Source organism: Spodoptera frugiperda, chromosome 17 (genome assembly GCF_023101765.2).
Source record: "Spodoptera frugiperda isolate SF20-4 chromosome 17, AGI-APGP_CSIRO_Sfru_2.0, whole genome shotgun sequence".
Taxonomy (NCBI): Eukaryota; Metazoa; Arthropoda; class Insecta; order Lepidoptera; family Noctuidae; genus Spodoptera; species Spodoptera frugiperda.
Genome location: NC_064228.1, coordinates 5,322,999 through 5,340,245, shown reverse-complemented (window position 1 = coordinate 5,340,245; position 17,247 = coordinate 5,322,999). Strand labels below are relative to the sequence as shown.

The window sequence follows — 17,247 nt, the reverse complement described above, 5'->3', positions numbered from 1 at the left end:
TGTTAAGCAAGGAGTCTCGGGATCAATTCCAGATTCAGCTAAGTTATGTCAGGGTTTATAGGTGTTTATCAATAACATTGGAACATTTGTTGATCAAGTGGTAAGGAAATTCCGGTTCAATTTCCGGGTCAGGTATAGTTTTAATGGGGCTTAAATACAAAATCCCAAAACGGAGCAGAGTAGTTTAAAATCATATCTGGATCCATAAAATCAAAAGTGGGTGCTACATAAAATATGTACGCCTTACTTATGTTTTAGGGATTAAAAATAGACTAGAATTAACATAAAATTTGTTTTAGACAGGAATCAAACAACTATAATTAAAATAACAACTAAAATATCGTACCTGTATACTCCGTATCGGGTTTATTGATGAGATGCATAAGGAAGAACATGTAGTTCGCTAGATTATGCTCTCGCTGGACGTGAGTGTCGAACCCGTGCGGTACCTGGGGACAACCGGAGATTTAACCACTGAACTATGATAGACACAAAATATTACAAAAAAGATTTTTGATGGTGACAGCTTTTTATGACTTCTTGATGGGGCTGGTGTTAGTGGCTGCATTTTACACTCAGTATCTGATATTCTGGTATTGTATAGTTGTTTTAAAAAGGAATCAGACCCACGGTATGTATTGCATCTTACCATTGCGCTAGTCGTCAACAAATCAAGGTCATTTTGTCATTTAAATAATTTTGAATAATATTTGAATATGAAGCATTAAAAAGAAAGAAAAAATATTATTTAAAACAAATTAGCTACGCGATATCATTGTCTACCCATGTAGCTCATTCTTACGAGCCCCGATATAACTTGAAAGTAGTCGAGCATCCTCGAAAGTGCACAATACAAAATAAACAAAACAATATAATCATATTCATCCTGTTATTTTTTTTTTTCATTATTACTGTTAGTGTTTATTCTGTTGACGTGCCTTAATAGTACTCCTTCCTCAAGCAGCTCAACGTATGTTGCCCCCTTGTCGCTACATGCTAGCGGCCGTTTTCGGGGGCCCAGTAATTGAGTTTGCTAGTCACCCCCTGCCTGTTTATCCGTATGTATCAATATTGGTCAAGGGCAGGGGCCCTAGTATTCCATAGTTAACCGGTTAACTATTCCATAGCCACCCACACCCATAATCCTATCATTTCTTTTTATCATATCTCACAATAGTCCTGCATCAGCCGGGGATTGTCTTTTGGTGCACTTTCATAATGCATACAGGAATAATCGCCGGCTGATGTCCCGTTACATTTAAATTAAAATTGTTCAACGGGCCTCTGCGAGTTAGCTTCGGCCCCTCGTACGCCTTCCAAAGGTCCGGGACCCTGTGGTCCCGAGATATGTAAAGAACAAACATAGTAATAAATAAATAAATCAATGTGTATGAACTTACTTTATCAAAATAGTCTTTATTGATGCCACATATGAAGCAGTTGTATGAACTTACTTTATCAAAATAGTCTTTATTGATGCCACATATGAAGCAGTTGGACTCCATGTCCTCCTTCACCGACTCCAGCTGGTCACGCAGCTCTCCGAACGCGTCGATGATCAAACCTGTGACAATATAGTGTTGGTGAGAATTTGAACTTTATGGTAAGTTATTAGAGTTTAATTTTTATTTGGTACCGTAAAACGGGGTGAATAGAAATCGAGGGGTAAATAGATACAGGAATGGGGTGAATAGATGTTAGAACAATTTCCCAACATTTATTCACCCCTCTTCTGTATCTGGGGTGGGTGTCTGTGGGTGTCTTCAAGTCTAGATTGATTAAGCTCTTAAGAAACTAGTGCGCCTCACCATCAACGATTACATCACTACTTACCATCAGGTGCGATTGTAGTCAAGCATTAGCACAAGCGAATTATATTCACCTCGTTTTACCGTATTTAATTTTATTTTAGTGTTGAATATGGTGGGGTAGCATTTAATTCTTATCCCCCAAAAGGCCAGCAACGCACTTGTAACGCCTTTGATGTTTCGGGAGTCCATGGGCGGCGGCGATTGCTTACCATCAGGTGATCCGTCTACTCGTTTACCGGTTTATACCATAAAACAATCCTTTATCAGGCCCTTTTGAAACGTCAAATTGAATTGTCCGTCAGTAAATCTTGGTGCAAGTCCAGCAGTGGACTGTCTCCGACTACAGATGACTACGTACCCTGCAGGATAGCCAGCAGAATGACGATGATGAAGAAGAAGAAGGTGATGTCGAAGATGATGCGGTAGACCTCGGAGTCGTCCCCGTCGGGGGGCTCCAGCTCGTCGCCGATACCGCCGCCGGCGCGCACGCCCTTGTACAGGTTGAACACGAAGCACTGGGGGGAGAAAATGTGGACAAAATTAATATGACATAGTTCCAAAAGTTCTAAATGTAAAAGTAAAACATAGGATAGATGAATAATGTTTATTTTAATGTCCGTCTTGTAGATTATTATAGAACATTAGACACGTATTTTTTATTTTCTTTGGGAAACAAATACTTTCGAAGATATATTGATTTGAAATATAGTGTGACGTCACTTGTAGGTACGTTTTATACGTAGAAATTACGTATTTGCTCCCACTCCTAGACTTTGATTCGTTTTATCTAAGTATTGTTGTCTTACATGACATAATAAAAAAATACGTGTCTAATATTTTTTCATTACCTAACTGACGGACTAAATAGATTTCTAATTTTCTTACCCCATCATCATCCCTATTATTGATATTACGTTCCAAATAATAGGATTAATATTTTTTCAAGATAGTTTCATTCATATTTACGGGCCGAGGCCAAGTAAATACAGGCGTGGTGAGTAGGGTTAGGTCTTTGTGGGTGTCGTTTGGTGATTAATCTCATTGTCTTCTATTTGCATGAACTTTCTGACTATTCTACGAGTATCTTTTATTTAATTTTATATTAATATTTTTTTACTGTTATTATCACTTTAAATTCTAACTATCTAAAGGGATTGTCAATCTTAATTTGTATCAATAGGACTGGCATATCTTCAGATAAAAGTCCTGTAAATAAATAAAGATTATAAAAGTAGGATAAGCAGCACTCACGGTGAGCATGTCGTGGCAGTTCCTGTTGACCTCGTCATCTTCCTCCTGCACGTAGAACTTGCGGAAGAAGTTGAACGCGATCACCGTGTAGATGTACACGATGATGGTAAGCAACATCACCGTCAGGACCAGCTGGGGAGGTAAAGAAATATTGTGTAAATTTTTGCTTAAAATTTTGGTCTATTTATAGCATTAACGGCCCAAAGAAAACTGTTGAAGGCACTGGTGATCGACGTGGCGGTTAACTCAAAATTTTCCAGGCCATTCAGTCATTTTTTTGAGTCTGACCTCCCAAAAATCAGATAACAAATTAAAGTTTAGAAATCAATAAAGAAAAATTTCTTTAACGAACATAATGTAACATTTATTATCAATGTTATTTTCTGAAAAATGTACTCCAAATTCGATACAATATTTTTAGGTGTTATAATATTGTAATAATAAGATACTATAAGTGCATTTACAGATGTCTTCAACCGATTGAGTAAAAATATTGTATACGCATTTAAGTAGTTGCATAAAATCTAGTTTTTAATTTTAAATTATTTTTCTCATAATAAGACGTAGTAATAGTTAAAGCTCTCTAAAATTACCTGTTTTCCATTATGCGTGACGGACTGGAGAATGGTCCTCAAGGTCTTGAAGCCAACAGCGACATCTAGCAGATGGGCCGCGAAGAAGAAATTGTTGAAGTTGCCCATCACGGAGAAGGAGAAGTACCACAGAGAGTAGAGGAAGGAGTTGTCTGTGATCGTCACTCCCGCCTTCCATACTTGGTAGCGCCAGTCTATATTAATTATGCTGTAAAAAAAGAAAATTTATTATGATATTTTTAATCACCACACATTTTCCCAAATCCTAAATTCTCAAATCCCCCTAAATCCCCATACTGAAATCCCTAACCCCTAAAAGGCTGGCAACGCACTTGTAACTTCTCTGGTGTTGCGGGTGTTATTAGGGGATCCGTTTGCTCGTTAGTAGTGAGAGCCGGCAAAAACGTATTCTAAAAAAAAATCTCGTTTTGAAAATAGCAAGACCGTTGCCACACACAAGTATATTCTTTCTTTTTCTTCTCCTCTAATAATATTTTCTGATTTATTTCGTTGCGCGATCCAAGACGGGCGGGATTCATGTCCCTGGGACGCGCTGGACCTCAGTCGAGTTCCTCGTCAAACAGTTACATGTGTAAGTCGATAACATAATACATAATTATTTAGTATGTCTCACGAAAGTTATAATAAAATTGTATTCTACTCTATTCTATTCTCGAAAATAATACTCACTAGTGAATCAGTCCCTTGCTGCCTTCCTCTTCTTGCGCGGAGAAGGAAGTCTTCTCCATGCCGAGCATGTTGGAGATGGAGTCGAAGTCGTAAGTCTCCGAATACTTGGCACGGACCTTCTTCTTCACAAACTTGTCCCAATAGTTAACCGGGAACGATCTGGAAATATTTTCATTTAGGTTATTTTAGAGTGTGGGAGAGCCATGCTTCGGTACGAATGGACCGGCCCGACCGGAGTGATACCACGGCCGAGCAGAAAACCGAGGTAAAACAATGCTTGCGTTGTGTGAGTGAGGTTACTGGAGGTCCGATTACTCCCCCTTCCCAATCTCCGATTTCCCAACAACCCTTAATAGAAAACTGTTGAAGGCAAATCCTCCGCTAACGACGGTCACCGGTGACCACCACGGCGTTCAATGTGTTAACCTAACCTCTCGTATGCGGTATATAAGACACAATAGAAAATACATCGTCTCTCGCGCGGCTCCACGTTTCGGCAGCCAATGGGTTATATTCCTAACCCCCAAAAGGCCGGCAACGCACTTGTACTCTGGTGTTTCGGGTGTCCATGGGTGGCGGCGATTGCTTACCATCAGGTGATTTTAGCTTTTCTGAATTTGACTCCGTGCATCTACCACTGGTTTGTATCTGTATCACCCAAAAGCACTTAATTACGGCATTAAGCACATATTTATGTTTATGAAGAGCTAAATAAATCTATACTAATATTATAAAGCTGAAGAGTTTGTTTGTTTGTTTGAACGCGCTAATCTCCAGAACTACTGGTCCGATTTGAATAATTCTTTTTGTGTTGGATAGTGCATTTATCGAGGAAGGTTATAGGCTATAAAACATCACGCTACTATCAATAGGAACCGAGCAGAGCGGGTAAAACCGCGCGGAAGCAGCTAGTAAATAATATAAATGTACTAACTTGGCAGATATAACAAGTTTGTCCCAGTGGCTCTTCAGGTCGTCGTCTTCCGGCTGTTCAGCGATGTAGAGACCGTCGAACTCCAATTTACGAGCAATCTCCTTCTCGCGCTTGAAGATAGCTAGTGGCACCTGGAATACACAAGCAACGTCACGCCTGTTATTCCCAAAGGGGTCGGCAGAGGTGCACATTACTACACGTAATGCCGTACACGCACTTTACACCATTTGTGTTATAAGTTTCATGTAATATGGAGTAACCCGATTGCCCTTTACCGGGCACAATTCCAGACTCTGTGCTACTACTGAGAAATTTTCGAAAAACCGAAAAAAGCCCAGTAATAGTTTGGTCTTGACCTTGGCCGGGACCCCTTGTTCGGCAATCGGACTTGCGACCACTCGACCAACGAGGCAGTCAAGTAATGTCAAGTCAAGTATTACGTACACATAGTGATGTCAAGTCAAGTATTACGTAGAGATGAAGAGGTGCAAGGGTGTGTGTTGCAATATACAGGTACATAATATTTAATTTTGAAACCCACCTTGAGATGGTAGTACCCGATGAGTATAGCGAGCGACACGATGGAGTGCAGTACTGCAGCCACCTTGATAACATGCTCCATGTAGAAGAAGTCTTCGTCTATGTGCACCACTTCTAGTGCATCGTCGTCCTCGCCTGACTCGCCGCTACCGCCTGAGGAAGAGATAGAGGGTATTTAGAAAGAGATAGACGGTATTGAGAAAGAAATATCCTTATATTTCTTTCTCAATAATATTGGGAAAGAGATAGAAGATATTGAGAAAGGGATAGAAGATATTGAGAAAGAGACAGAAGGTATTGAGAAAGAGACAGAAGATATTGAGAAAGAGATAGAAGATATTGAGAAAGAGATAGAAGATATTGAGAAAGAGATAGAAGATATTGAGAAAGAGATAGAACGTATTAACTAAAAACCACGATTTAGTCACGTACATTAATGAAGAAAAGCTCTACTAGTTTCGAGTCACAGAGGGACTCTTTCTCATGAGCAAGGCTCGGATACCGGTTAAATTTTCAAACCGTTATTATGAACTTGTGCGCAAAGACTTTACATTGGGTTTCGTTCGCGAAACCGGTTTTTTTAAACCGGTATTTGGAACAGTATTTTCATAAAGGTTTTTTCGGATTAAACGGTTTAGAGCAATAAAAACCGGTTAATACGACGCACATCAAAGAAACGCCGCGCGCTGTTCAGATTATATTCAATAATAATATTTCAACGCGTGTACCGACATGCCCCTCGTCGAATAAACCGGTTAATTTAGGTTAAAATAAAGTTCTTTAAATGTGCACTTTCTTAAGAAAAGTTCGGAGGAAACCCGATATAAACCGGTATTAACCGGTATTTTTAAACCGGTTCCGAGCCTTGCTCATGAGCAGCGTTCGCAGACCTTGCGACGTTAATGTGCCTTTCTCATTAATGTGTGTGAGTAATTCGTGATTTTTTGTTAATTTAGTATGTCTCACGATAGTTATTATAAAGGTAGACAGTATGTCTATTGGATTTTGATTTCTATAAAGTAAGTGGTAAGATTGAAAATTAAACTGAACCGAGAGCACAACCACCTTTTCGGGGAGCACATTTTTAACTCTTAAAGTAAGCATAAATAAAAGTTGTTTACCATCTCCACTGCCGGATCCCGATCCCGACCCAGATCCAGCGATGATGTCACCGATACCAGAACCCTCGCCGCCTTCCGCGTCCAACGTAGACACCTGGGAGACATCATCACATCATCATCAGTTAGTCTTTTTATGTTTGTTCCGATTCAACTATGTTGAAGCTTGTGGTAACTAGAAATTAAGCTAGCTTATTTTTATTTATTTATTTATTTACAAAGTATAAAGATCACAGTCCATACAAAATTACCCTATGTCCTATAACAACGTGATATATATAAAAAATATTACACCTTACATGAAAATGCTATTGTGAAAGTAGTTCAAGCGCTGTTGTGGAAAATCGTCCGCATGAGTAAATCGATATCAAAAATTCTTTTTTTGTTTGAAAGGAGGCTCCTAGGATATTCCCACAGCATTAAAGTCAAGTATCCGGACTCCAGCGTCCAGGAGAACCAAAAATAAACGCACATTTTAGGTAAACGTCCACAGGCCCGCATCGTACGCATCGCACTCAACAGGTTTTAGTTTGTCTTGTATAAAAACTCATACAACTGCGTCCACTGATCCGCATCGTACGGATCATCATCAGCAATGCTTACATGTGATGCGTACCGAGGAATGCGTGTGATGCGTACGATACAGGTCTGTGGACGTTTACCTTAAGGAGGAGTAAGTTCCTATAATCTAATAACTTGACATTAGCAAGTCTTTTCAAATCTACTTTTCAAATCCACTTACCTTATAGAACAGCAGCACGAAGTTAATACAGAAAGCTAAGACGAGCGCGACGTATTTCAAGTTGTAGAAGTTTCGAGCCAAGAAGGAGACCGCGCGCCTCGTGTACTGCGAGAGGTCCACTTGTGACAATGCTGACGGAGCCGGACCCTGCACTGCCTGCAAGAAGAATAAGAGGATTTTAGTGAGAGGAATAGAATTGTTAAAGATGTTGAGACGGGTAAAAGATTTATAGGGATTACAAATAGAAGAAAAGAGAAGTGGTAGATACTAAAGAAGAATTCCTAGGACTTTTCTTTTTGCTGGTGTAATTCCATTTCCAATCCTGCCTATTAAGTGTGGAGAGGGGGAAAATCATCCAATGACTTCTTCCGCCTTAGGTGAGGCGAGAGGAAGTGTCAGACTCTTACTGACTAAAAACCACCCCGTTCCTACTCCTTCTCTTCGAGCTGGAGCCAGTAAAGCTTACCCAGATTGCAATAGACTGTGATTTTTATTTATATGTGTTTTATAAACACGTGTTAAAGGGCAGTAAATCAGTCTAGCCAAAAGCGAGATAATCGCGCACAAACATACACACAGGTCAAACTGAGAACCTCCTTTTTTAAGTCAGTAAAAAAAATACTTTATTTTTTATCACTAAGTAAATACTTACATACAGAAAACTTTTACTAATAAAGTCTATTAAGTAGACCAGAAGAAAAGACCGGAGAAGACTAGGAAATACCAAATAAATTAGGTTCAAATTCTTAAGAAAATATTCACAATTTACCTTTTTCGGCCTCAAAAATGATTTGGAACGTCCAAGCTGCGTTGAATGGCAAAAATGGTAGAATGAATGACTCAGTTAATTTTGCGTTAATCTAAATAAGCTTACATTAATGCATGAATTGAATGTGGAAGCTAAATGAGTACTTTGTATTATGCCTTAAGACTATCAGATAATGGTTTTTTTTTAGTTTATTTGTTCTTTAAGTAGTCTTCTTTGTTGGTCATAATGGTGCGACATATGAACTATATTATAGCAATTGTATGGCAAAGTAAAAATATATATACTTTTAATTTGTATTGTTTTTAATAACATACGGCGTATCTTATGTTTTGGTTTTGTGATGGTGATGAGTATGAATTAACTTAATTAATTAGGCCGACTTAATGAACAAAAGATAAAATTAAATATTCGGAATACTATTTTATTATTAACTCCGTTATGACACGTCATGAATTTTATTATTAGCTTCGTTATAACATGTCATGACTTTATTATTAACTTCGTTACGATATTTCATGAAGTTTATTATTAGCCATGTTATGACATGTAATGTAGTTTATTATTATCTTCATTATGTTATGATGTCATGACTATATGTAGAGTCATGACATGTCATAGAGTCATATTATTAACTTGGTTATGACATGTCCTGAATTAAGCTGCTTTACCTTTTTGCTCTCAGCTTCGATGGCGGACATGGCGGCTTGTTGGGCAGCCTGCGCCTCCATACGTTCTTGAGCTTGCTTCTTCGCTTGTTCTCCTCTGTTGATCAGAAATAAGAGAGTCATGTTTATTTATATCAAGATATTGAAAGTCAAAGAATTTATTCCAATTAATAGAGATATGTTTTAATTTAAATTGGAGTATGCAAACTCCAAAGTCAAAGTCAAATTATTTATTCCATTTAAAACATAAATAGGCACCTTTTAAATGTCAACAAATAAAGAAATAAATTATAGTCTGTCAGTGTGTCCCTCAGTGAAGCTTATTGCTCGTTCCAAAGTGTAGCTTCGAATGGAGAAGAATGAGGAAGAAACTCATACAGGGGATATGAAATCTAATATCGGAGACCAATAATACCAAGGTCCACTCTGGGCCGCTAGTCCAATAGAATAAGTAGGTAAGTAAGATATACTACTTACCCTAATAGATCAATGAGTGACGGTGGTCTCTGCTCCTCAGGATGGTCAGCGCTCTCATCAGGAGATACTTCAGCCTCCTCGCCGGAAGATGGCGTTGATGTGCTCGGTGACTCGTGCGGTTTTACCTGTATCCTGGTCATTTGATATTTTTAATTAGAAAATTAAAGTTATTGGTTGAAAGGTTTGAGGTGAGAATTTTAGGTGGGGCAGTGTAATTGAGGTATTCGTTTTTTTTTAACTTTACCCCACGCTACGATATATCTCCTGTGTCGTAGGTACGTTTACATACATACCTACAAGTTCATAATTATACACATGACATCCAGACCCGAAATAACAATTTGTAGATCACACAAAGAGTTGTTCCGTGCGGGAATCGAACCCGCTACACGTTGTGTGGCAGCCGGTTGCCCAGCCACCGTACCAACCGTGCGTCTTTATTTTAATTTTTCAAATGAGCTTGCTCTAGAAATCAAGTGACTAATTCTTTGTTGGTAGAAATATAAACCTATTTAGTATAACAAGAATGCGTTTCGCTTAAACATTTCGCGCTCATTGCTATTCTGCAGTGGAAATCAAGCTTACTAAGGGTTAAAAGTCAACTTACTGTCCATTGTCTTCTTTGGTGATATCCAGTCCGAACGCGGAGACCTGCATCTGCCCAGTGTCGTCAGCTGGTGGTAACGCTGGTAGATGTCGAGAACCTGGCGTAGCAGATATACAGAATCGTATCATACATTCAATTTGCGGTAACGTGATTTGATTTGAGGTATTTTACGTCATATATGAACCGACCCTTAATTAAATTGGCAGTCCATGTAAGAAGTTTCATGTTTGAACGTGTGTGATGATTCACAACTCATAGAGCGAATGGACTACTTATCTATAATTTAGAAAAATCTAACTCGAATGGAGTTTTGAAAGGTTCCATACACCTGCAATTATTATTATTTTTTATTATGTAGATAATATTTATTTATTGAAGTGGCAATGGGCAAGGATTGATGGCCGCTGGGCTAGGAAAGTGATCGAGTGGCGACCGCGGATTGGAAGACGTAACGTGGGCAGACCTCCCACTAGGTGGACCGACGACATCGTCAGAGTGGCGGGGAGCCAGTGGATGCAGGTGGCGGCTTGTCGTTCTACGTGGAGGACTAAAGGGGAGGACTTTGTTCAGCAGTGGACGTCTTCTGGCCGATGATGATGAAGATATAATATTATGATCGAGTGTCTTAGGATAAACAAATAAATATAAAATTTATATTTAAATATTGAAAATGACAAATAAGTATATAGTTCTATTAACCACGGCTAACAAAAGTATCTGGGAAAGATGGGCGTAATGTTAAAAAAACAACATTAACATTTGACAGCCACAATATTGACATTTTACACCAATAAGCACGTATTGTTAAGCATATCACAACATAAACGATTCATCTTAAAAATGTCCCATTAGGAAAAAAAAAATATATAATTAAAGTTTAAGAGCCAGATCCAAATATCGGAAAACTGTTTGAAATGAATTTCGTTGCAAATATACAACATGAAATAATCAAATCAACTTTAGTAACAAACTATAATTACATTTCCCTATTGCTTATAATATTTGATCACTTTTTTACTATAAATATATATGTAACTTAAACAAATAACACCTTAGTCACTGCATATACTGCAACTTTGTTCAGCAAATAAAGCTATTTTGAATTGATTTTGATTTTTAGAAAAACAAGATAAAAATATATTTACTGTCACTGGCTCTTAAACTATCACCTTAAACATTGTTATCTTACCTCTTGTTATCCAAAAGCAGATTTGTTACACAATTGTTTTGTTATAATAATTAATAAAATTAATGCCAATAATACAATTAAGAACAAATTAATTTTGAAATCGTTATGTTTTTGTTACATTATATTGTTAAAACCTGCGTTTGGCGATTAATTGTCGAGTTTTGTTGATGCGTTTGGTCACTATTAGGTTACGCTATAATTAAAAAAAAGAATAGATAATAGGATAAAAGGAAACAACTAATAACTTTGATAACTACTTTGATTGATTTCTACGTGAATTTAACTAAAAGAAACAGAAGAATTGCTACCGAAAGTTAATTTATGGCTGGTAAATAAATGATTTTTGCGATTTGGTTGCTAGTAGATTTTGATGAGATAATGTTTATGGACAATAGAGGATGGATATGAGTAGATGCTGATGATTATAGGTTACGTTGGTTAAATAATGATAATGACAGTAATATAATGATTATGATAATGTCAGTAATTGTAATTTTAGGGAACAGAGAGTAAAGTTCCCTATCAAAAGGAGGATCTTCCGACTAGGCGAGGTGATCCTGCCTGCCGGGCTTTCTGGCCAACTGTTTGTTGGGATTTTCTATCCATGTTTATTCGCATGTAAACTTCAAATGTGCGATGTAGCATTGTTGATTTATTCAACAATCGTCTATATGCGACTTCTGTCATCTGTCTCTAGTCATGTGTCGCCACAGTAATGATAATAACGGCGATTATTCCAATAGCGATGGTGATGACGATTTGATTTGATTTATTTATTATAATAATAGAAATAATCATTATGATAGTGATAATGATGATAATAGCGATGTTGATAATAATGACAGTGCATATAATGATAATGACAGTACAAATAATGATAATGACGATAACAAGAGAAAATAAGCTCTATTAACATAACCGTAGTGACCAAACGCATCTAGTGCGAAGCGGCACTCGTGTGTATACCTGTTCGTGTTCTTACTTTGTGTGGCTAGCAACCTGTGTCTCAACTGACCGATTTTCTCCTCCTCCGTCGGTTCGGGTGGGGGTTCGTCCGTCTGCGGACCTCTCATCAGACCGAGTAGGACGCCGAATATGTACCTAGAGGTTTTAAATTTAAATGTTTAGAGTTATTTGTTTGGTTTGACAGAGGTGTTTGAAAGGTTGGATTGAAATTATACTCCGTATTTTTGTTTTGGATTTAAGATAGAGGAATAATTTATCTTTGACCTTCAACCAAGCACGGTTTACTACAATTTGGAAACTTTTGTGGTTAACATGATTGTATTCTTTTAAAATCTGAGTACACACACTGTTATCTGTCTTTTAAACAGACGATTAGTGAGTAGGTACTTGGATATAACTTTTGCATTACTATAATTTTATTATGCTAGAGGCTCATATTCATGAACATCATTCATTGTCGCGCTGCTACTATAGCAACGCGACAGTCGCCGAGCCTCTAGCATGGCTTGAAACTAGTCGAGTTCCTCATCAAATAGTTACGTGAGTAAGCCGATAACATAACATTTCTCTGTTATTAAGTTAAAATATATATACGGCGTATAATTTCATATCCCTCATTCACACTTTTTTTTTAATATCTCCAACAAAAGTACTTGCACAGTAATTGCATAGTTTTATTTCAGGAACAAATCAGGACGTTTGCAAAGTGCATTAGATTATTAAGCTGGATATTTATAGAGTGCTATTCAGGTCTACAGAGGTCTAATACTACGACAACATAGAATTTATTATAGACAATCTAGATTCTAGATACCTACACATTTACCTAATCTAGGGAAGAAGGGATAGCCTATCGTTAAGTTTAAGGTACTTATTTTATTAGAACACTAATTTATTAAAATACCAATGATTTATTTGGAAAATCTGCCGATCTTGCGAGATCTCGAAATTGGCGATAGCTTGAACCCCAATCTCGCGAGATTTACATTTCTCAATTTGGATATTTTTTTTATCTCTTCACATAAATTATCTTTTATGATCATAATTTCCACGGTGTCGGTACCGTAAGTTTAAACTACAAATACATAATATTTGATTATATTTTTTTAAGTACATAATAAACGCACAGATGCGTCGGGGGCACCCGCCGAGAGTTGAACGAACGCACTGACGCGTCAGTGGGTACCCGCCGAGAGTCGGACGAACGCACTGACGCGTCAGCGGGCACCCGCCGAGAGTCGGACGAACGCACTGACGCGTCAGCGGGCACCCGCCGAGAGTCGGACGAACGCACTGACGCGTCAGTGGGTACCCGCCGAGAGTCGGACGAACGCACTGACGCGTCAGCGGGCACCCGCCGAGAGTCGGACGAACGCACTGACGCGTCAGCGGGCACCCGCCGAGAGTCGGACGAACGCACTGACGCGTCAGCGGGCACCCGCCGAGAGTCGGACGAACGCACTGACGCGTCAGCGGGCACCCACCGAGAGTCGGACGAACGCACAGACGCGTCAGCGGGCACCCACCGAGAGTCGAACGAACGCACAGACGCGTCAGGGGAATCCGCCGATAGTCGGTGCGTTATGAAATGTCTTTTTAACAGTAAATATTTATTGTACCTATATTATAGTTCGAAGTGCATACATGCATTACTTTTGTAATTTGATAGAAAATAATAGAAATATGTGAACAGAGGGTGGAAGAAATAGCAAGATGTGGGTGAATAAACATACAGTGTCGTTATAAATACCTATAGGATGTTTTATCGAATTGCGACATAATTTGAAACACAGTTTGTCTTAAAGAAGGTATAGGTATCTTTGGTTTATTATACAATACGTAGGTATTTGTTTCTGAATTTATATGTAGTCTAATCGCCTAATGATTTCAAGATTCAAAGCTATTACAAAAATTAGCTGCATATTAAATTTTTCTAACATTTAAGAGCAAATAAGTAATATAACATAATTATACTATTCTATTTACTATATTAAGACGTCACAATTCAATAAAACACCCCAAACGGACAACTTTGGAAATAGTGAAGCATTTACCAATGACTGTGCATCAAACGTAGCGTGGAACATAAACGTAATAATTACTCATGACGTTCGATTCAAATATCAACCTTATATTCAAGACAAATAGGGTTCAGTTTCCAACTCACCTGATCACGACGAGCATTCCATAGCCCAAGTAATAGAATAAAAGGAAGAACATTTTGAAGAAGCCCACTGCAAGTTCTGCCGGTGGCATTTGTTGGAGGTCTGCGATTTTCGCCTTTATGTTCGATGGGGATAAGGATGAGAATGCTGTGTAGATGCCGTCTTTCACTGACTGAAGGCCGCGGCGGAATGGATCTTTGCCGGCTCTGGGGAAGTAGAAAATTTAAAGACTTATTAAAATATCGTGTTTTTAGAGAACATTATGATTATTAGAACTAGAACAATAAAACATTTTTTTTTGGTTGAACAAGGCAATTTCAGTTGCAAACCCTATACGGTTTTGATCCAAATAATAACAATTATTAATTTTGAAATTTAGTATCTGTTGTAGTCTATTGTAGTTCTACGCATATTGTCAATATGAGAATTCTATTTTCTTTTTTTTATCGTTACACTAGGATTTTCTCTTGTGTCGTGGGTGTGTTTAGAAACATAAAATGTCATATGCACATCACACCCAGACCCGCAACAATAATTTGTAGATCACATAGAGAGTTGCTCCACGCGGGAATCGAACCCGCTACACTTTGCTCAGCAGCCACTGTCCCAACCGTGTATCGAGAATAGGTTCTTCACTGCCCATAATGATCAAAAAATCAGTTTAACACTCATAATTATGTCATTAAATAACGATCGAAAAGTCAGTCTAATTAAATAAGCACGATTATATCATTAAATAAATACCAAACCCTAATCCATGTATGCAATACATGAAAAACACCATCAGAACTGACCTCTCATCATCATCATCCCCCATGTACATGTAGCTAGCCTCCCTGTTCTTGGTCCCCCCCACCGACTCCTCGGAGGCGGCCATGAGGCCGGACGCGTGCGTCATCTCAAAGATGGCGTCCTCACAGAAGTTGACAAAGGCCTCTAACTTCTCCTTGTCGCCTCCCTCTGTTACTATGCTGTAGAAGAATGCGCGTTTCGATTCCTGGGAAAGAAGAATTGTTCGTTTTGAAAATTAGTTTAGTTTGAGTTTGATGTTTTTTCAAATTATACGCATATTTTTTTTATTTTCTTACGGAAACCAATACTTTCGAAGATATATTTATTTAAAACTAGCGACCCGCCCCGGCTTCGCACGGGTGCAATGCTGATATACTAAATACGCTACAGAAAAACTGTGAACGTTGTTTATAAAAAAACATAAACATAAACTATAAGTGTACCAAATTTTATGCTCCTACATCCGCGCAATTTTCGTAAAAAGCGGTCCAAAGTTTTTGCATCACGTATTAATATATAGATAAGGATTAATGCTGTATTGGTTAAAATCGCTTCGAATATTAGTCATTATTTGTCGTAAAAAGTAAATGACAAAAAAATGTTATTGTGGGATATCCATAAGAGATAGACATATACCATCGCGGAGTTTTCTGTAGACCTTTTCATTGTGTACAATACTTAGTACATTATTTTGATAAATGTCGTAGGATTCAGCCTGCGTTTGCAATGTAAGCGGAAAAAATGTAATTATTTGCGACATCACATTAGAAACCTCAAAAATAACAGTATTTGTCCACTATTTAATGGATGATATTATACATAAAAACCTTCCTCATGAGTTACTCTATCTATCTATCTTAAAAAAAACCGCATCAAAATCCGTTGCGTAGTTTTAAAGATTTAAGCGTTCATGGACATACAACATGACACATGACAGAAAAAGCGACTTTGTTTTATACTATGTAGTGATATCGCGTGACGTCACTTCTAAGTCGGTTTTATACATAGAAATGACGTATTTGCTCCTACTCCTAAACTTGGATTCGTTTTATCTAAGTATTGTTATCTTATATGACAAAATAAAAACACATGTCTTATACCTATTTTTTCATTACCTAACTGACGGACTAAATAGATTGTTAATTTTCATACCCCGTCATCATCCCTATAAAAGAATAGCATTTCTTTTTGCTTCCATAGGGAAACAAAAGCTATATCAATTACTTATATCAAATCGTACCTTAATCTGTGGTTTCTCCCACTGCTCGATATTGGACTCCTTGATCTCGAAGTAGACGCGCTCTATGCGCTTGGACCCGCCCATGATCTCGATGCGGCCCAGGAATGGCTCGAAGTAGTTCAGGACAGAACCAGCCGTCTCTAGGAAACGGGCCAGCCTGAGGGAATTCAGTTATGTTGCATTAATATTATCCACCTCTGCCAATCCAGACATAAAAGGCGTGACGTCATTTTATATCTGTTAACATCAAAAACCAGTCTATATAATCAAAAGTACCTTTAACCGACGAGCATGCATGAAAAGACTGATGACTGTTAATGAAGCGAAAGAAGTGTGTAAGAACCGTGGTAATTGGCGTTCCGTTGTCTCTGCCTACCCCCATGGGAGACAGGCGTGAGATTATGTATGTATAATAAAAATCTCCTCACCTAGGTTCATTAGGCATATGTTCGGACAAGTTAGTGAGCAGCACAGCCAGGTTGAACCCGATCTCCTTGGCGGGTTCGTGGAACCGGTCGCAGAACCCGATGTAGTCCAGTTTGCCGTCGTGGTTCGTCTCGCAACACGCTAGCAGGAACTCGATCTCTTCACTGTGGGTGGGAAAAATTAGAGCTTTATTTAGTCCATGAAATAGTCATATATTATTATTATACAATGTGATAGGTCTGAGACTTCTAACCCGTTAAGGCTGAGTTCTA

General features: G+C 38.3%; 1 protein-coding gene across 37 annotated transcripts in view; it reads right to left on the bottom strand.

Moving 5' to 3' along the window:
- LOC118276673 (ryanodine receptor) overlaps window positions 1–17,247 on the bottom strand; it is a 186,386-nt gene that overhangs the window by 716 nt on the left and 168,423 nt on the right. For 26 of the 37 annotated variants that reach the window (XM_050699832.1, XM_050699830.1, XM_050699833.1 and 23 more), the window contains 18 exons: window positions 16,978–17,139; window positions 16,550–16,706; window positions 15,312–15,514; window positions 14,520–14,723; window positions 12,369–12,487; window positions 10,198–10,294; window positions 9,591–9,722; window positions 9,117–9,210; window positions 7,680–7,835; window positions 6,941–7,034; window positions 5,821–5,972; window positions 5,280–5,410; window positions 4,346–4,504; window positions 3,656–3,863; window positions 3,063–3,194; window positions 2,170–2,326; window positions 1,455–1,564; window positions 347–449 (listed from right to left, as the gene is read on the bottom strand). In XM_050699832.1, the coding sequence (XP_050555789.1) occupies window positions 347–449; window positions 1,455–1,564; window positions 2,170–2,326; window positions 3,063–3,194; window positions 3,656–3,863; window positions 4,346–4,504; window positions 5,280–5,410; window positions 5,821–5,972; window positions 6,941–7,034; window positions 7,680–7,835; window positions 9,117–9,210; window positions 9,591–9,722; window positions 10,198–10,294; window positions 12,369–12,487; window positions 14,520–14,723; window positions 15,312–15,514; window positions 16,550–16,706; window positions 16,978–17,139 (2,570 nt within the window). The remainder of the gene's footprint in view (window positions 1–346; window positions 450–1,454; window positions 1,565–2,169; window positions 2,327–3,062; window positions 3,195–3,655; window positions 3,864–4,345; window positions 4,505–5,279; window positions 5,411–5,820; window positions 5,973–6,940; window positions 7,035–7,679; window positions 7,836–9,116; window positions 9,211–9,590; window positions 9,723–10,197; window positions 10,295–12,368; window positions 12,488–14,519; window positions 14,724–15,311; window positions 15,515–16,549; window positions 16,707–16,977; window positions 17,140–17,247) is intronic. The other 11 variants (XM_050699838.1, XM_050699840.1, XM_050699852.1 and 8 more) reach the window with 1 other exon arrangement.